The 20,978-nt window shown below is 44.8% G+C and overlaps 1 protein-coding gene across 1 annotated transcript in view; it reads left to right on the top strand.

Annotated features, from left to right (window-relative positions):
• CSMD3 (CUB and Sushi multiple domains 3) overlaps window positions 1-20,978 on the top strand; it is a 3,551,396-nt gene that overhangs the window by 1,967,106 nt on the left and 1,563,312 nt on the right. The window contains 2 exon segments of the mRNA XM_029591914.1: window positions 1,443-1,658; window positions 11,362-11,550. Of these exon segments, the coding sequence (XP_029447774.1) occupies window positions 1,443-1,658; window positions 11,362-11,550 (405 nt within the window).

Genomic DNA, 20,978 nt, shown 5'->3' with positions numbered 1-20,978 from the left:
TATAAGATACGCGCGTAGCAGCGCGTATCTTATAAAATCCAGGGTCGGCGCATGCAAGGGGGTGCACATTTGTGCAATCTGCACGCGCCGAGCCCAGTGCGGCCTGCCTGTTCCCTCCGAGGCCGCTCCGATTTTGGAGCAGCCACGGAGGGAACTTTTCTTCGCCCTCCCCCCACCTTCCCCTCCCTAACCCACCCCCCCGGCCCTATCTAAACCCCCCCCTACCTTTGTCGGCAAAGTTACGCCTGCTGAAAGCAGGCGTAACTTTGCGCATGTCGGCCGGCAGCCCCGCTCCGTCCTCCGGTCCCGGGGGCTTGTCCGGAGGCCTTGACCATGCCCCCGGGCCCACCCCCGAAATGCCGCGGCACGCCCCCGAAACACCACGTCGTTTCGGGAACGCCCCCGGACACGCCCCCTCCCTCCCTTTTTCGAAAGCCCTGGGACTTACGCGCGTCCCGGGGCTTTACACACGCCGGCGGCCTATGCAAAATAGGCACGCCGGCGCAAGAGGGCCCTGCGCGCGTAAATCCAGAAGGATTTATGCGCGCGGGCCTTTTAAAATCCGCCGCAAAGGTTGATTACACTTTTATATGCAAAAACATATGCTACGTTCCAGCAGGTCCAGCATTTCCTTTGAGGCCTTATTCACTAATAACACATTTTCCATGCTCAAACACTAGCACTAGCATGCTTTTGTGAATAGGGCTCAAAGTCCAGATTCCACACTTTGACTTGAATTTTCAAAGCATGGTATTATATGTGTAAATGCCATTTTTAAATATCCTGTGGTTCACTCAGTGCATTTACAATTCTGTGCCTAACATGATTTTGTGCATACACTGGAGAGGGACTTTCCTAGGGCGAAGTTGGGAGTTACATATGTACTTCTGTACTTTAAACGTATAATGTAGAAATTCACCTGTAGAATTTATGCCCTCAACAGTTGTAACCTTGTGAGTTTCTATGCATAACAGCCCGCTTATATGGAAAATTCAGGGCAAAATCTGCATGAAAAAGATGCATGCAGACTTTATTGCTAAGCACATAGTTATAAAATTATCCTCCATTCCTGTAAAATAAATATTTTAGTGGATCATCCAAATAACACTAATAAGAAACATAAAGACCGGATTCTGGGCTCAGTGGACCTTGGTGTGACCCAGCATGGCAATTCATATGTTCTTGTGACAGAAAATTGATACAGAACATGTATGATTCAGGTATTCATATGCTATAACCAGTTGTTTTATTTATAAATTATTACAGCAAAAGGAAAGGCACAAATCAATTAACATGAGGATTTTCAATGTGATTTATTTTTGGATGCACAATTACTAATGAAATGTGTGTTGTTTTTTTTTTTTCCAGAAAATATCATGCTTTATAAAATTGCCTTTGTGCTAATGATATGATCTTAAAGGCTTCTTTTACTTTTCTAACAGGCGTGCAGTTCACCTTTCATACCTTTCATTTGGAAGATCTTCATGACTACTTACTAATCACAGAGAATGGCAGTTTTACGCAACCACTGGCACGGCTGACTGGTTCTGAAATCCCTGCAGCAATCAATGCTGGTCTCTATGGAAATTTCAGGGCTCAGCTGCGTTTCATTTCAGATTTTTCAATATCATATGAAGGATTTAACATTACTTTCTCTGGTAAGGAAATGCAATATGTGAAAAGTGTGAAAAAGGTTAAATAAATTCATTAGTTGTAAGAAAAGAAAGATCAGAAGATGCTATTAGTTGTGGAAATGCAAACTTGGAATAGCAGTAGTTATTAGTCATATATAGAATATTCCAAGAATATAGCAAAGCATATTACTGAGAAACATGCAGTAGTGCTAATTTCAGATAGAACATTCCTGTAAGACTACAAGGTCAATGTGCTGAGTTTTTGTCTGTTTGAGAAAGTACTTTGGTGTGATTTCATTGTTAATTCACCCAGCCATGAAGAAATAAAAGTTCAATAAATAAGTTGTAAGTGATAACTTTTTCCTGGACTAATCTATTATGTTTTTGACTAGCTTTTAGAAACATAAAAACTAGAAACATGATGGCAGAAAAAGACCATATGGTCCATCTAGTCTGCCTATCCATCTTTTTTATCAAGCCTTACGATTACCGTCACACCCTTAGAGATCCCCTGTATTGATTCCATGCTTTCCTGAATTCAAATAACATTTTTCTCTCCACCACCTCTGCTAGGAGACAATGCCATGCCTCCAATTCAATGCATCCACTAAACTTTTTTGTAAAGAAATATTTTCTAAGATTACTTCTGAGTCTACTCCATTTCACCCTCATCCTATTCTAGAGGCTCCTTTCCACTGAAAGACTAGTTTCCTGTGCATGGAAACCTTTGAGATATTTAAATGTCTCAATCACATCTCCCATTAGGGATGTGAATCGTTTTTCAACGATTAAAATTATCGTCCGATAATGTTTATATCGTCTTAAATCGTTATAGAACACGATACAATAGAAATTCTAACGATTTATCGTTAAAAATCGTTAAATCGTGTTAGTGCGCACTAACTCGAGTTAGTGCGCACTAACTCCCCGTTAGTGCGCACTAACTCGATTTAGTGCGCACTAACTGAAAATGATACAAATAAACACTTTCCAGGTCACTGAAGGTCAGTTAGGAATGAATATGTGTTCCTATTGGCTGGCTGCCCTCTTATCTATTGATGTTACCAAGGTTACCACTGAGGTGATGGTTGGGGGGATGGGAAATGGAAACAGTTGGAAGCTTGACAAAAAAAGTAATGTAATGATCAGCACTCACCTGACTAGAACTTGTTTGTTTATTATTTTTGTTAGCAGGCACCTGAAATGCTAGTGCATGTTGAATTTGCCAATCACTGTGCATTTTAGAAAGGTGGTCCTGGCTGGAACTGTACACAGTTCAAATATATGTAATTGATTGTTGGTAAGTGTATTTTTTAAGTAGCCACACTGGCACCAGTATGTTTACTTTTCCTCCTACTTAACTCACTAGCTCAGCTTTGTAAGAAGGGCTTCTCTGCTTGTGTGTTGTTTTTGTTTGGTGTGAGGAGAGCAGAAACATCAGATCTTTATTCAATCTACTACAGTCATCTCTTACAGTGCCCTATCCCTATTAATACCAGGAGTGTTGTGATCTTCCTGCACACAGTGCCCTAACCCTGATACCAGTCTGAGACAGCTCCCTCCCTGCATTACTAGTGAGAGGCTGGCTTCACAGACAGGGGGGAGCTGCCTGACCCTCACTCCTGACTTCCCCCATGTCCCAGCTAGTGAATGGTGTGTGGGTGAGGCGGGGGGGGGGGGAGGATGGTGAAGTCTGAGACAGCTCCCTCCCTGCATTACTAGTGAGCGGCTGGCTTCACAGACAGGGGGGGAGCTGCCTGACCCTCACTCCTGACTTCCCCCATGTCCCAGCTAGTGAATGGTGTGTGGGTGAGGGGGGGGGGGGAGGATGGTGAAGTCTGAGACAGCTCCCTCCCTGCATTACTAGTGGGAGGCTGGCTTCACAGACAGGGGGGAGCTGCCTGACCCTCACTCCTGACTTCCCCCATGTCCCAGCTAGTGAATGGTGTGTGGGTGAGGGGGGGGGGGTGGATGGTGAAGTCTGAGACAGCTCCCTCCCTGCATTACTAGTGAGAGGCTGGCTTCACAGACAGGGGGGAGCTGCCTGACCCTCACTCCTGACTTCCCCCATGTCCCAGCTAGTGAATGGTGTGTGGGTGAGGGGGGGGGGGGAGGATGGTGAAGTCTGAGACAGCTCCCTCCCTGCATTACTAGTGAGAGGCTGGCTTCACAGACAGGGGGGGAGCTGCCTGACCCTCACTCCTGACTTCCCCCATGTCCCAGCTAGTGAATGGGGTGTGGGTGAGGGGGGGGGGGGAGGATGGTGAAGTCTGAGACAGCTCCCTCCCTGCATTACTAGTGAGAGGCTGGCTTCACAGACAGGGGGGAGCTGCCTGACCCTCACTCCTGACTTCCCCCATGTCCCAGCTAGTGAATGGTGTGTGGGTGAGGGGGGGGGGAGAATGGTGAAGTCTGAGACAGCTCCCTCCCTGCATTACTAGTGAGAGGCTGGCTTCACAGACAGGGGGGAGCTGCCTGACCCTCACTCCTGACTTCCCCCATGTCCCAGCTAGTGAATGGTGTGTGGGTGAGGGGGGGGGGGGGTGGATGGTGAAGTCTGAGACAGCTCCCTCCCTGCATTACTAGTGAGAGGCTGGCTTCACAGACAGGGGGGAGCTGCCTGACCCTCACTCCTGACTTCCCCCATGTCCCAGCTAGTGAATGGTGTGTGGGTGAGGGGGGGGGATGGTGAAGTCTGAGACAGCTCCCTCCCTGCATTACTAGTGAGAGGCTGGCTTCACAGACAGGGGGGAGCTGCCTGACCCTCACTCCTGACTTCCCCCATGTCCCAGCTAGTGAATGGTGTGTGGGTGAGGGGGGGGGGGGGGAGGATGGTGAAGTCTGAGACAGCTCCCTCCCTGCATTACTAGTGAGAGGCTGGCTTCACAGACAGGGGGGAGCTGCCTGACCCTCACTCCTGACTTCCCCCATGTCCCAGCTAGTGAATGGTGTGTGGGTGAGGGGGGGGGAGGATGGTGAAGTCTGAGACAGCTCCCTCCCTGCTTTACTAGTGAGAGGCTGGCTTCACAGACAGGGGGGAGCTGCCTGACCCTCACTCCTGACTTCCCCCATGTCCCAGCTAGTGAATGGTGTGTGGGTGAGGGGGGGGGGGGAGGATGGTGAAGTCTGAGACAGCTCCCTCCCTGCATTACTAGTGAGAGGCTGGCTTCACAGACAGGGGGGAGCTGCCTGACCCTCACTCCTGACTTCCCCCATGTCCCAGCTAGTGAATGGTGTGTGGGTGAGGGGGGGGGAGGATGGTGAAGTCTGAGACAGCTCCCTCCCTGCATTACTAGTGAGAGGCTGGCTTCACAGACAGGGGGGAGCTGCCTGACCCTCACTCCTGACTTCCCCCATGTCCCAGCTAGTGAATGGTGTGTGGGTGAGGGGGGGGGGGGGGAGGATGGTGAAGTCTGAGACAGCTCCCTCCCTGCATTACTAGTGAGAGGCTGGCTTCACAGACAGGGGGGAGCTGCCTGACCCTCACTCCTGACTTCCCCCATGTCCCAGCTAGTGAATGGTGTGTGGGTGAGGGGGGGGGGGGAGGATGGTGAAGTCTGAGACAGCTCCCTCCCTGCATTACTAGTGAGAGGCTGGCTTCACAGACAGGGGGGAGCTGCCTGACCCTCACTCCTGACTTCCCCCATGTCCCAGCTAGTGAATGGTGTGTGGGTGAGGGGGGGGGGGGAGGATGGTGAAGTCTGAGACAGCTCCCTCCCTGCATTACTAGTGAGAGGCTGGCTTCACAGACAGGGGGGAGCTGCCTGACCCTCACTCCTCCGGGGTATTGTGATCTTCCTGCACACAGTGCCCTATCCCTGATACCAGGGGTGTTGTGATCTTCCTGCATGCAGTGCCCTATCCCTATTAATACCAGGAGTGTTGTGATCTTCCTGCATGCAGTGCCCTATCCCTATTAATACCAGGAGTGTTGTGATCTTCCTGCATGCAGTGCCCTATCCCTGATACCGGGATGTGTGCAAGAAGATCACAACACCCCCGGTATCAGGAATAGGGCACTGTGTGCAGGAAGATCACAACACCCCCAGTATCAGGAATAGGGCACTGTGTGCAGGAAGATCACAACACCCCTGGTATTAGGGATAGGGCACTGTGTGCAGGAAGATCACAACACTCCTGGTATTAATAGGGATAGGGCACTGTGTGCAGGAAGATCACAATACCCCTGGTATCAGGGTTAGGGCACAAGTTCTAGTCACATTGACTGATCACATTACTTGTTTTGTCAAGCTACCAACTGTTTCCATTTCCCATCCCCCATATACTGTCAGTAGGAAACTTGGTAACATGAATAAATAAGAGGGCAGCCAATAGGAATACATATTCATTCCTAAACTGACCTTAACTGACCTGAAAAGTGTCAAATTGTATCATTTTCAGTTAGTGCGCACTAACTCCCAGTTAGTGCGCACTATCTCGAGTTAGTGCGCACTAATCGGAAAAAACAATTTTTAACGATTTTTTAACTAAAAAATCGTGCCTAAGACGATTTTCTTGCCCTGCCACATGATTTCTATCGTTAAGACGATATGGAAAACGATTCACATCCCTATCTCCCATATCTCATCTTACCTCTAGGGTGTGCATGCTAAGATCTTTAAGTATATCCCTATCTGTTTTAGAATGAAGACCATTGATCATTTTAATAGTCACCCTCTGGACTGACTCCAACTCCATATACTTTTGATGGTGCAGTCTCCAGAATTGTATACATTACTCTAAATTAGGTCTCACCAGGGATCTATATATATGGCAATATTACCTCTTTGTTTCCTCTCTCTATGCAGCCAAGCAGTTTTCTGGCTTTTGTTGTCACTTTATATACCTGTTTGGCCTCCTTAAGATCATCAGATACAATCACCCCCAGACCTCATTCTTTTTTCATGCTTAGAAGAATTTCACCTCTAATACTGAACCACTTCCATGGTTTTTGCAGCCTAAATGCACTGCTCTGCATTTCTTTTAGCATTACATCTTAACTAGAAGTCTCTAAAATATTTCTCAAACTTTGCTAAAAACCCTCCTCACGATTTCCATACCTTTCTGGCTGTCTACCCTGTTGCAAAGTTTGGTATCTCCTGAAAAAAAGGCAAACCTTTCCTGACAATCCCTCCACTATGTTTCTCATGAAAATGTTGAAAAAGACCTGTGCCAGGACTAATCCCTAAGGTGCATTACTAGTAAAACCCTTTCCTCCAAGTAAACTCGATTTACCACCACCTGTTGTTCCCACCTACTCATCCAGGTTCTAACCTAATTAGTTGCTCTAGATTCCATACCAAGGATGCTCAACTTATTTATGTCTCCTGTCAAAAGGCCTTAATGAAATCCAAGTACACTATGGGGCAGATTTTAAATGCCCTGCGCACGTAAATCTGGGCGGATTTACGCACGCAGGGCCCTCGCGCGCCGGCTCGCGCAGAGTCCCGGGACGCGCGTAAGTCCCGGGGTTTTTTAAAAGGGGCGGGAGGGGGCGTGTCGGGGCGTGGCCAAATGACACGGCGTTTCAGGGGCGTGACGCGGCGTTTTGGGGGGCGGTGACGCGGGCGTGGTTTCGGCCCGGGGCGTTCCAGGGGCGTGGCCGCGGCCTCCGGACCAGCCCCCGGGACCGGAACACGGAGCAGGGCAGCCGGCTGACACACGCAGATTTACGTCTGCTTTTCGCAGGCGTAAATCGTGGAATAAAGGTAAGGGGGGTTTAGATAGGGCCGGGGGGGGTGGGTTAGGTAGGGGAAGGGAGGGGAAGGTGGGGGGAGGGCGAAGGAAAGTTCCCTCCAAGCGGGAGATCGCTCCCAGGACCCCACTGGACCACCAGGTACCTGTAAAATGTTTTTTGGGGGGTCAGGAGGGTGGGAGAAGTAAAGGGATTAGTTTTAAAGGGTCGGGTGGGTTTAGGGGTTATTTTTGTGTGCTGTTTTTCCCACCCTCCCCCAAAATGATAAGAGAACCCCCACGATCAATATCGTGGGGTTCTCCTATCGTTTCGGGGGAGCCCCCGATTTTTGACGATTTTGAAAATATCGATGATATTTTCAATCGGCCGAAGCCCGATTCACATCCCTAATGATCATGCAAGTTATAAAATAGCCGTGTCCCTAGGCATGCGACAACAGTAACACAAAAATGTGTGCCCATGCACTGGTTTGAAAGATAAGGCAAGATTTTTCTTACTTTTTTATCTACTTCTTTACAAAACAATGTAGCCATTTTTTCCTCTTACCTTTATTTACTTTCTTAACAAAAAGTTTAGTTTCCCTTACCATATGTCCTTTTAGTTTTGACTAATACTGCTAATACTTGGTGAGGTACTCCCCCATTTTAATAGTTTTCCTGAAGTCTAGGACCCTCAACCCTGATCACCACCTGTATGCTAATAGTAAACCAAATAATCATCCACTCTGCCATCAAAAACACTGTCCTCATTGGTAAACACCAATTGCTCCCTCAAATGTATGTTCAATTGCCACTCAATGGAGTTCTATCTGCAAAGAATCCAAGATCCACCTGCTTTTAGAAGACACCCCAGCAGATTGAAATCAACTAGCAATACTACATTCTTTTCATTGCAATGTTGTGAATATTCTCCATTAAATCTCTATCCATTTCTTCTAGGGATGTGAATCGTTTTTCAACGATTAAAATTATCATCCGATAATGTTTATATCGTCTTAAATCGTTATAGAACACGATACAATAGAAATTCTAACGATTTATCGTTAAAAATCGTTAAATCGTGTTAGTGCGCACTAACTCGAGTTAGTGCGCACTAACTGAAAATGATACAAATAAACACTTTCCAGGTCACTGAAGGTCAGTTACGAATGAATATGTGTTCCTATTGGCTGGCTGCCCTCTTATCTATTGATGTTACCAAGGTTACCACTGAGGTGATGGTTGGGGGGATGGGAAATGGAACTGGAAACTAACGAACACCAACAGAAAATGAAACAAAGTGTTCACACTTCCCAGGTCAGTAAAGGTCACTTAGGAATGAATATGTATGTATGTATTCCTATTGGCTGGCTGTGCTCTTATCTATTGATGTTACCAATATGGTTGGGGGGATGTGAAATGGAAACAGTTGGAAGCTTGACAAAAAAAGTAATGTAATGATCAGCACTCACGTGACTAGAACTTGTTTGTTTATTATTTTTGTTAGCAGGCACCTGAAATGCTAGTGCATGTTGAATTTGCCAATCACTGTGCATTTTAGAAAGGTGGTCCTGGCTGGAACTGTACACAGTTCAAATATATGTAATTGATTGTTGGTAAGTGTATTTTTTAAGTAGCCACACTGGCACCAGTATGTTTACTTTCCCTCCTACTTAACTCACTAGCTCAGCTTTGTAAGAAGGGCTTCTCTGCTTGTGTGTTGTTTTTGTTTGGTGTGAGGAGAGCAGAAACATCAGATCTTTATTCAATCTACTACAGTCATCTCTTACAGTGCCCTATCCCTATTAATACCAGGAGTGTTGTGATCTTCCTGCACACAGTGCCCTAACCCTGATACCAGTCTGAGACAGCTCCCTCCCTGCATTACTAGTGAGAGGCTGGCTTCACAGACAGGGGGGAGCTGCCTGACCCTCACTACTGACTTCCCCCATGTCCCAGCTAGTGAATGGTGTGTGGGTGAGGGGGGGGGGGAGGATGGTGAAGTCTGAGACAGCTCCCTCCCTGCATTACTAGTGAGAGGCTGGCTTCACAGACAGGGGGGAGCTGCCTGACCCTCACTCCTGACTTCCCCCATGTCCCAGCTAGTGAATGGTGTGTGGGTGAGGGGGGGGGGAGGATGGTGAAGTCTGAGACAGCTCCCTCCCTGCATTACTAGTGAGAGGCTGGCTTCGCAGACAGGGGGGAGCTGCCTGATCCTCACTCCTGACTTCCCCCATGTCCCAGCTAGTGAATGGTGTGTGGGTGAGGGGGGGGGGGGAGGATGGTGAAGTCTGAGACAGCTCGCTCCCTGCATTACTAGTGAGAGGCTGGCTTCACAGACAGGGGGGAGCTGCCTGTCCCTCACTCCTGACTTCCCCCATGTCCCAGCTAGTGAATGGTGTGTGGGTGAGGGGGGGGGGGTGGATGGTGAAGTCTGAGACAGCTCCCTCCCTGCATTACTAGTGAGAGGCTGGCTTCACAGACAGGGGGGAGCTGCCTGACCCTCACTCCTGACTTCCCCCATGTCCCAGCTAGTGAATGGTGTGTGGGTAAGGGGGGGGGGAGGATGGTGAAGTCTGAGACAGCTCCCTCCCTGCATTACTAGTGAGAGGCTGGCTTCACAGACAGGGGGGAGCTGCCTGACCGTCACTCCTCCGGGGTATTGTGATCTTCCTGCACACAGTGCCCTATCCCTGATACCAGGGGTGTTGTGATCTTCCTGCATGCAGTGCCCTATCCCTATTAATACCAGGAGTGTTGTGATCTTCCTGCATGCAGTGCCCTATCCCTATTAATACCAGGAGTGTTGTGATCTTCCTGCATGCAGTGCCCTATCCCTGATACCGGGATGTGTGCAAGAAGATCACAACACCCCCGGTATCAGGAATAGGGCACTGTGTGCAGGAAGATCACAACACCCCCAGTATCAGGAATAGGGCACTGTGTGCAGGAAGATCACAACACCCCTGGTATTAGGGATAGGGCACTGTGTGCAGGAAGATCACAACACTCCTGGTATTAATAGGGATAGGGCACTGTGTGCAGGAAGATCACAATACCCCTGGTAGCAGGGTTAGGGCACAAGTTCTAGTCACATTGACTGATCACATTACTTGTTTTGTCAAGCTACCAACTGTTTCCATTTCCCATCCCCCATATACTGTCAGTAGGAAACTTGGTAACATGAATAAATAAGAGGGCAGCCAATAGGAATACATATTCATTCCTAAACTGACCTTAACTGACCTGAAAAGTATCAAATTGTATCATTTTCAGTTAGTGCGCACTAACTCCCAGTTAGTGCGCACTAACTCCCGTTAGTGAGCACTAACTTGAGTTAGTGCGCACTAATCGGAAAAAACGATTTTTAACGATTTTTTAACTAAAAAATCGTGCCTAAGACGATTTTCTTGCCCTGCCACACGATTTCTATTGTTAAGACGATATAGAAAACGATTCACATCCCTAATTTCTTCTACCTCTGATGGAATTCTGTACAGAATATTATACCAGCTTAAATAGATATTCCATTCCTTTTACCTCAAAAGCCTGTTCTTTTAATATTATTTTTTATGTATAGCATCACTCATCCTCCCATTTGTCCTACCCTGTTCTTCCTGAAAAGATTGTAGCCCAATATAACTATAACCCAGTTATGGTTTTCCATGAACCATACCTTTGTGACAGCTGCTACATCCAAATCAGCCTCTTCCAAGATGGTCTCACATTTCTATATGTGTTTAATATTTTACTTGCTTGAGTTCTTACACTTACCTGAGGGCTTTTTTAAATTATCCCTAGTGATCTTGGTTTAAACTTCCTCAGTAGGTTTGCCAATCTGTTCTGGAAAAATACTTTGCCCCTTCTTTAATAGTTGGACACCGTCTTTTCTCAGCAGTCCTTGGAACGACGCGTAAAAAATGAGTGGTAGCTCCACTTTGTGTTTTGCTGTAATGTTTTCTAGACATCAAACATTAAATTGGTCTACAATGTTATTGTCTACTGAATAAAAACAGAATACAAACATTTCTCTCTTTTTTGTTGTTATTATTAGAATATATTCTGGAGCCCTGTGAGGACCCTGGCATTCCTCAGTTTGGTAATCGAATAGGATTTCATTTTGGAGTAGGAGATACTTTATCATTTACCTGTTCACCTGGATACCGACTAGAAGGAGCCTCTGAAATCATCTGTCTTGGTGGTGGTCGACGTGTATGGAGTGCACCCCTGCCAAGGTGTGTGGGTACGTGGTCAGCTGCTTTCATTTGCTTGTATGTGTAGTCATTGTCCACTGAGTAGCAGACTGTGGCACAGATAATCATATCAACATTCCTGTTTGCTTTATTTCGCAATAACGGTTTTACAATTCCATTTCCTTGGGGCCTAATTTAGTTCCAATTCTTTATTGCCACATGAGCTTTATAGTAGCTCATCACACTTTAGTATGTTTGGTGAATTCTTTTGCATTTTGAAAGCTATAATTCTATTTAACTTCAAGTCAAGTCGAAAAATAGAAACATATAAGTTAACAATTATTTTGTGTGTTCTGTAAAAAAACACAGCACTAAGCTTTTCTATGTGGATTGGCAGTGTTTGCGTTGTAGTAGTTGCTCCTGCTGCCAGATTATTATTTGTAAGAAAGAGAGAGATTGTGTGAAAGAAGGTCTAACAAAGGAATTTGTCTAATAGACAGGATGATTGGACCACAAAGATACAAACAGATGTATCTATCCAATGCTAACCTTAGTTTAAGAGGTATTGACTAAATCTTTGCAATCTCTGCAGCGTTGGTGGCTGGTGAATTTACAAAGGAATTGATTCAATACTTTATAAGATTGAAGATTAGATGTAGAATAAATGAGATGTTTGGGATAAAATATCAATCCTGCAAAAAGTGGCACCTTACATTGCAGCACGAAAATAAAACAATCCCTTCCCTGAAATAGAGAAAATGGATTTTCTCTTTATTTTCAGACAGGTTTTATTAATCAGGTGCAAATCATCAAATGTTCTGATGCTACTATAGAAAAGTGCAGGATTATTTCAAGTTTTCTGTAGGTTTCAAGTATTTTTTATTTTCAAAATATTAAAAATGTATTCAATCTACATATCTGATATGAAAATATGTGTCAACCCATAATAATTTGCTTCTTCAAAGAAGTGTACCTTATTATACAACTTGGGTATTTACTTTCTAAATGAAAGGTTTTGTGCATCAAACGTCCTTGATTATGTGGACTGTAAATAATCTTAACATTGTATTATAAGCTATGTATTTGATATACCAGGTATTGTGCACAATTTATCTGTTTTATTCAGGATGTGTTGATTATTTTTCTGATTGAATATCACTGAATTTTGTCTATTTTTGATAGTCAGTAATCAGTATCTACTCCTGACTCCTATATGTATTCCTTAATACTTTCACAAGCAAAATTCTAAGCAAAATTCTAAGAAGCTTTTAAAATAGAGAAATTATGTTGGCAGTAGACCCATTATTTGCTTCATAAACTATGAACACAAAACCATGTCTTTCTACTTTCATAAAAGGCTGATATTCAGAGGTACTTAGCCAGATATGAACAGACATATCCAGCTAAGTGACAGAAGTTGAAAATATGTTCCCATTAGATGGGCCCCCATTTAGCTGGATAAGTACTTATCTGGCTAAGTTGTTAATCAGATAAGTGGTGGTTGGGATATGGATGTTCTTGTGAAGAGCTTCTTATATGCTAACTTATAAGGTCATTCATCAAAATGCATTATGGCGTTAATGCATGTGATAACGCATTAACACATGAGTTAACGCCATAACGCATGTGATAATAATGGTAACGTACAGCATGAATACACATTTTTGGAAGGGGTGAGATCAGGGAGAAATTTGGGCAGGATTAATGAAAATGAGGGGCAATATTGCACTGTGCAATAGCATAATGCATGCTATAGCATGGCTTTAGTTTCCCCTTTTTCCCAGGCGTTAATCTGTGTGATATGTTCAAAAATGGCCGTAACTTATTAAATTTTTAGAATTGGCCATTTCTGGGCAAGAGAGTGAGCACCTCCTGGGAAGCCTGCACAGAGTCCAACTATTTATATCTCAATAAGAGGGCCATCTAATAGCTCGAGGTGAGACATTGGTTCTCATGTAGATTGAGATGTACGAACAGCACAATACACCTTGGTGAAGATTTGACATCATGTGCAGTGAGAAAAGTCTCACAAAGATGAAATTTTGTACTATGTTATCTCACCCTAGATTGATGGATGGCAGCTAGGCCGAGATAACATAGCACAAAATTTCATCTTTGTGAGACTTTCCTCACTGCAAATGATATCAAAAGTTCACAAGGTATACTGTGCTGTTCGTACATCTCACTCTATATGAGAAACTGGCTCCTAAACCCAAAACCACCACCAACACCTCACCTCGAGCTATTAGATGGCCCTCCTATTGAGATATAAATACTTGACTAATATGAAGGCCTAGATTCTTTCTCTCTCTCTCATTCTCTCAGCAGGAGATCTAAAAATAGGACTTACTTCAGGGCACAATAAGTTTACCCTGCTGGGAAGCAGTATGTCATCGTGTGGTGCGGTAATTCTAAAATTTCCCTAAAATGCCCCTTTTTCTTATCATGGACATTATCCATGCATAAAAAATGCATTTTGATGAATCTAGGGGTTAGCCAGAGAAGTAACAACATTCAAACTTATCCAGTTAAGTTAACCAGATAAATTAGACCTGCTCAAAAGAGTTATTCAGGAGTTGCACGTGTAAAATTAACATAAACACATATAAGTAGCATGTATGTGTATATAACCTATTTTTTAAATTCATCATTAATCATTTTCTTCCATCATTGCATGGAAATATGAACTGAGAAAAAAAAGGTGTCAGTATAGTGGCATTCTGAGTTGGGATTCAGAAGTACTCATACAAGTTGCAATTTTGTAGAGATATGAAGCCCCAAGGTTTTTATTTTCAATCATTTCTTCATTTCAGGGTTTTTTTTTATTTCATCTTATTCAGTTTATTTAATGGTGATATTTTGGGTTTGATTCATTTGTCAAACCAAAAAACCAAAATAAACAAAAATATCCCCAAAACAAAACTAAAATTAACAAATAAATAAAAGTTTACCTCTGGCATTTCTAGTGCTAGGCTCAGGCCTTGGCCCTGACCTGGAACTTGGTACCCTTCCTGGCATTGGACTCAGCTGAGGCCTCTTTACCAGGGCTGCCTGATGCTAGGCTTTGGAATCAGGCCCAACTTTGGCCTAAAGTTTGGTGCCAGGCCTGGCCTGTCACTTAATCTCAACACCATGCCAGGATTATTTTTTTGGCAGGAAAGGCCCAGCCAAGCCCACCAAATCAATGTTTTTTTGTTTTCTAGAATGCCATAAATATGAAAATACCAGAAAATGTTTGAATATTTTCATTCAATGAAATTTTTCAGTTAATTTCATTTTGTACAAATCAAAAATGGCCTCATTCATTTTTTTTTTGGCATTTAGCTCAAATAGAAACATAGGTCGGCAGAAAAGGACCAAATGGTCCATCCAGTCTGACCAGCAAGCTTAAGGTAATAACTACTTATCAGTTTCTCAGACTGTAAAAGTCAGGGTCATCTTTGTTTACTGTTTGAATCCAATTCCTCATTATACCTTGCTGTTGAAGCAGAGAACAATGTTGGAGTTGCATCAAAGTAACAGGCTTATTAATTAAAGGTAGTAACTGCTGCATCAGCAAGTTACCTCCATACTAATTTGCTTCCCCAAACCATAAATGTTGGGGCCCTCAGTTATTGATCAAATCCAATTCCCCCTTTCTCCCTGCCATTGAAGCAGAGAGCCATAATGGAGTTGCATCAAGAGTATGAAGGCTTATTGGTTAAGGGTAGTAACTACCACATCAGCAAATTATCACCTTGAATTATTTTCTTCATTCCATCCTCTAGATTTTAGTGATCCACAGTGTTTATCCCTTGCCCCTTTGAATTCTTTCACAGTTTTCGTCTTCACCACCTCCTCCGGAAGGGCATTCCAGGCATTCTCTACCCTCTCCATGAAGACATAATTCCTGATGTTGGTTCTAAATGTTCCTTCCTGGAGTTTCATGTTGTGACCCCTAGTTTTTCTGATTTCTTTCCAATGGAAAAGGTTTATCAAATGAGCATCACTAAAACCTTTCAAGTATCCAAAGGTCTGTATAGCTCCCCTGCACCTTTTTGCGTCCGTCGGTCGCAGACAGCTGCGACTGCTCTGCCTTACCTCATTTTCTCCCCTTTCACTCTCTTTCGGCAAGATGGTTGCCTCTGGTGCCGAGTGCCGAGGGCCTCGGCGTTTCCAAACCAGCATGGGCATCCCCATCCACCATGCTCATTCCTGTGGCCTCCAAGGGCACAAGCGCACACATCATCTATGCTCAAATACACGTCATGGCAGGAACCTCGGGGGCGGCCCCACCGCATGACGTCAGTACCTCTGGGTATATCTATCCTCCACCTCTGCTACCACCTTGAGCTGGCAAAGACTTTGCTTCACTACTCTGACTGTTCTAAGCTGCACACTTAGACACCACTTTCACTCTAAGGGCCTCACTCCAGTAAGAAGCTCTAGACAACCGCTCCTCGGGGGTCTTTCTCTTTACTCTACATTTCAGAATATTGGACCATTGGGTACTCGCTCCTCGAGGGCCTAGCTACCTTTATATCCTGCACCATGGACCTTTGGTCCCACCATTCTACCACCAGGAAGATGCCTTCATTCTGTGAGTACCTCTGCAATCCGGTGCTCCAAATCCACCCACCAGCCACGGCGTAACCTGCACTGCAGGCTTCCACCTATCATGAACATCTGGGTGAGACTACACTTCTGAGCCTGTTGAACTTACTGGCACTTCGTGGATCAGTGTCTTAGCTTCCTGATTTCACCATCTAGCTACAGCAGTACAATTAAACTCTATTTCTACTGTGTCTGCTATCTGTGTCAGCCTATCACAGTAGTTCCCCACGGTGCTCCTCCCCGTGGGCGGCGTCATCTCCATTGTGACAAAGGATCCACAATGCCACAAACACAATGCACCTTTTCTCTTCCAGGGTATACATATTCAGATCCTTCAGCCTCTCATAGGTTTTCTCAGCAGACCCCACACCATTTTGAATACTCTTCTCTGACCGCCTCCATATTTTCTTTGTCCCTCTTGAGATATGGACTGCAGAAATGAACACAGTGAGATCTCACCAAGGACCTGTGCAAGAGCATTATTACCTCCTTTATCTTACTAGTTATTCCTCTTTCTATGCAGCCCAGCATTCTTCTGGTTTAGCTATTGCCTTTTCACATTGTTTTGCCATCTTCAGAATTCCATACACTATTACCCCAAGATCCATCCCTTGGTCTGTTCACATCAATTTTTTACCCCCTATTAAATACATCTCTCTTGGATTACCACATCCCAGATGCATGACTCAGCAATTCTTGACACTGAATCCCAGCTGCCAAATCTTCGACCACTCTTCCAGCTTTCTTAAATCCCTTTTCATTCTCTCTATTCCTTCAGGCATGTCCACTCTATTGCATATCCAGAAATAGACAATTTTTACCTTCTATCCCTTCCGCAATATTAATCACAAAGATATTGAACAGAATCAGTCCGAAAACCAAACCCTGTGACACTCTACTTAACACACTTTTCTCTTTAGAGTAGGATTCATTTACCAGAACACTCTGTCTCCTATTGGTCACCTAGTTTTGTAATCCATGCCAGCACCTTGACACTCACACTCAAGCTTCTCCTTTTATTCACAAGCCTCCTATGTGGCACTGTATCAAAAGCTTTGCTGAAATCCAAGTAGATCACATCGAGAGCTATTCCTCAATCCAATTCTCTAGTCACCCAATCAAAAAAATCAATCAGATTTGTATGACAGGATCTTCACCATATTGTAGATAGTTCACTATCCTGTGCTTCAGCAGAGTCTCCATTAATTTTCCCACCAGAAAGATGAGGCTCACTCATCTGTAGTTTATGGTTTCCTCTCTGCTACTATTCTAGTGAACCACCACCACTCTTCTCCAATCCTGCGGCACACCTCCTGTTTCCAGGGATCCTTTGAACAGGTCCTTCAGCGGCCCTACCATAATATTTCTGAGCTCTCTCAATGCCCCGGGGTATATCTCATCCTGCCCCATGGCCTTGTCCACTTTCAGTTTGCCTAGCTCCTCCCATAATTATCTTCTGTAAATCAATCTTCAGCTAAACCATGACCATCTACTGTCTTCTCTTCCGGCAGTGATCCTTCTCCAGGGTCTTCTTTAGTGAATACTGTACTGAATTATTTGTTTAATATTTCTGCCATTTCTTTGTCACTCTCTACACATTGCTCCTTGTCACCTTTCAATTTCACTGTACCACTTCTGAACTCTCTTCTTTCACTGATTTATCTGAAAAATGTTTTCTCTCCTTGCTTTCTCTCTTTGGCCATCCTTTTTTCAGGCTTGACCTTTTGTTTTTCTTATTTCTTTCTTCATCTCCCTCAGTTTTGACAATATTAGTCCCTGTGTTCTTTTTTTTTGGGATCCTTTATACTTCTTGAACGCTAATTTTTTTGCCTTTATTTTTTCAGCCACCTCCTTAGGAACCAGATCAGTTTCTTTTTCCACTTACTCTTGTTTACTTTCCTAACATATAGATTTGTTGTCTTTGCATTAGCTCCATTTCACTTGGCACATTTTTGTTCCACCTCATCCATTTTCTCCTGGTCTTCTAGTTCTTCCTCCAGGTACATCTCCTTTAGACGTCAGTATTTTTGAAATTCAAAACTTGGGTTTTTATGTGACTTCTCTGTGTCTTATCTGCAAAATTGAACCACACCCTCTGATGATCACTGCTGCTCAGGTGAGCCCCTACCCAAACATTAGATATATTACCACCATTAGTGAGCACCAGATCGAGTATTACACCCTCTCTCATGGGTTTCATTATCATTTGTTTGAGCAGAGCACCTTGAAGGGCATCCATTATTTCTCTACTACTTGGAGATTCCACAGAAAGGATACTCCAAACCACATCTGGTAGATTAAAATTTCCAGTGAGCAACACTTTGCCCTTCATTCCCATCTTTTGGATATTCTCAATGAGTTCACTATCTAATTCTTCTGTTTGAATCAGTGGCCTGTAGAACACACCAGTAAAAATGGAATCACTATCTTCTTTTTTTTTTAAGAAATCCATAATGCTTCTTCTTTACTCCATGTCCCTTGCAATTCAGTAGCGTAGTCAGGCAAAGCATTGGTCGAGCCCAGGAGAAGATCAATAGCGTAGTCAGGCAAAGCAGTGGTCGAGTCCAGGAGAAGATCAATCCGAAGGGAGGCTGGGAAACACGAACACTGGAACAGCGAAGACAAACCATGAACAGGAACTTGAAGGGATCAGGAACCAGGAACACGAAGGAATGACCAGGAGGTAACGAAGTTCACGTCCAGCATGGAGACCTGTTGCAAAGGCGACTAACAGGAGCTAAGCCTGGCCTTATATACTAGGGATGTGAATCGGGTGATCGATCATATTAACGATTGATTTTGGCTGGGGGGGGAGGGAAATCTGATCGTCATGGTTTTTGTTTTTTTTAAATCGTAAAAAATCGTAAATCAGGGGAGGGCGGGAAAACTGGCACTCTAAAACCCACCCCGACCCTTTAAAATAAATCCCCCACCCTCCCGAAGCCCCCCCAAAATGTTTTAAATTACCTGGGGTCCAGTGGGGGGGGGGTCCCGGCGCGATCTCCCGCTCTCGGGCCACGGCTGAGCTAAAAGAAATGGCGCCAGTGGCCCTTTGCCCTCACCATATGACAGGGCAAAGGTAGCGCCGGCGCCATTTTGGTTGTTGTCACCCGATGTCACGAGTGCAGGAGATCGCTCCCCGGACCCCCGCTGGACCCCCCAGGGACTTTTGTCCAGCTTGGGGGGGCCTCCTGACCCCCACAAGACTTGCCAAAAGTCCAGCGGGGGTCCGGGAGCGACCTCCTGCATGCGGGCTGTACTGCCAATATTCAAAATGGCGCCGGTGCTACTTTTGCCCTCACTATGTCGACATAGTGACATAGCGACATAGTGAGGGCAAAAGTCAAAATGGCGCCGGCGCTACTTTTGCCCTCACTGACATAGTGAGGGCAAACCAAAATGGCGCTGGCGCTACCTTTGTCCTGTCATATGGTAAGGGCAAAGGGCCACCGGCGCCATTTCTTTTAACACAGCCGTGGCCTGAAAGCGGGAGATCGCGCCGGGACCCCCCACTGGACCCCAGGTAATTTAAAACATTTGGGGGGCTTCGGGAGGGGTGGGGGATTTATTTTAAAGGGTCGGGGTGGGTTTTAGGGTGCTGGTTTTCCCGCCCTCCCCCCTCCCCCGATTTACGATTTTTTGACGATAAATCGGGGAAATTGTTATTGTATTGCAGCTCTAACGATTTTTGACGATTTAAAATATATCTGACGATTGTTTTAAATCGTCAAAAAATGATTCACATCCCTATTATATACCGGAGCTTCAGCGAAGTCATCATCCAGGGCCATGGCCAGGTTCCCTCCACGGGCCCTGTAAAAGACACAGTGATGCACCACGCGTGCCTAGAGAGGGGCGTGATGCTGAATGGCAGCGTCTCTCTGCGGGTGGCACGGAGAGGCCCAACGTGGAACACAGGAGTTTGTTGTGGCATCAGGAGCACTGGGGGTGGCCAGAGGATGGAGCTGGCGGCCTACTGCCACGAGGGAAGTGGAGCCAGATGCTGGACTAGGCTGTAGAGTGTAAGAGGGCCTGGCCACGGGCCTGCTGCGGCTGGCACATTCAACATCTACAGTAATCCAATTATTCCTGGGATTCTGAATCTTGAATGTAAGACTTCTCTGTGGGAGTGGGGGTGGATATTCAGGATGCTTCAAAGTTGGGGAAACTAGGAGTCTCATCGCCACAGGTCTTGTTCTACCAGAGCCCACATTAAACCATTTATACCTGGGATTCTGAATCCGCTGTGAGAGTTGGGAGAGATATTCTGGATACTGCAAGGAAGGGGAGGTTATTTGAATTTTGTATAATCTCTCTTTCAGGTGTATTAGCTCCTTATTCATGGCAGACAGCCAAAGGCAAATTAGACAATCCTTAATTCTCTAAATGAGAGGCCTTGGGATATAAGCACCACTGTTGTTGCAGAGATAAGCAAACAATATTGGGAATATACACAAAAAAAAGTTAGATTAAGTTAGACTTTGGCAAAGCAGGAGACCAGGAACAGTGCTGGAACCAGATGAGCTGTCCTAGAATTTTATGTGTAACTGAACTTTAGTAGTGCATGGCTTGACTACCCATCACTGTGCAACTAATTATACCATACCCATAAAGTCTAGTAGTTAAGAGTCCTGTGTTCCTCTTTTAATAACACAACACAGGGTTTTAAAAAGAAATGCTGAGCAAAATAATATATTACCAAAACACATCTGCAGAAATAAGATTACTATCTATTGGAGAATTATTATTTTTGTTATATAATTCTTCCACACATATGAATGACGTAGAAAAGGAGAATTAAGCGATGTCTATTAGAAAACAATAATCCTGCCCGCCACAAGAATATATTCTATGCAGCAGAGATAAAGCAAACAATATTGGGAAT

Source organism: Rhinatrema bivittatum, chromosome 2 (genome assembly GCF_901001135.1).
Source record: "Rhinatrema bivittatum chromosome 2, aRhiBiv1.1, whole genome shotgun sequence".
Lineage (NCBI taxonomy): Eukaryota > Metazoa > Chordata > Amphibia > Gymnophiona > Rhinatrematidae > Rhinatrema > Rhinatrema bivittatum.
Note: the sequence above shows the minus strand (reverse complement) of the source record. Positions and strands in the feature narration are given on the sequence as shown.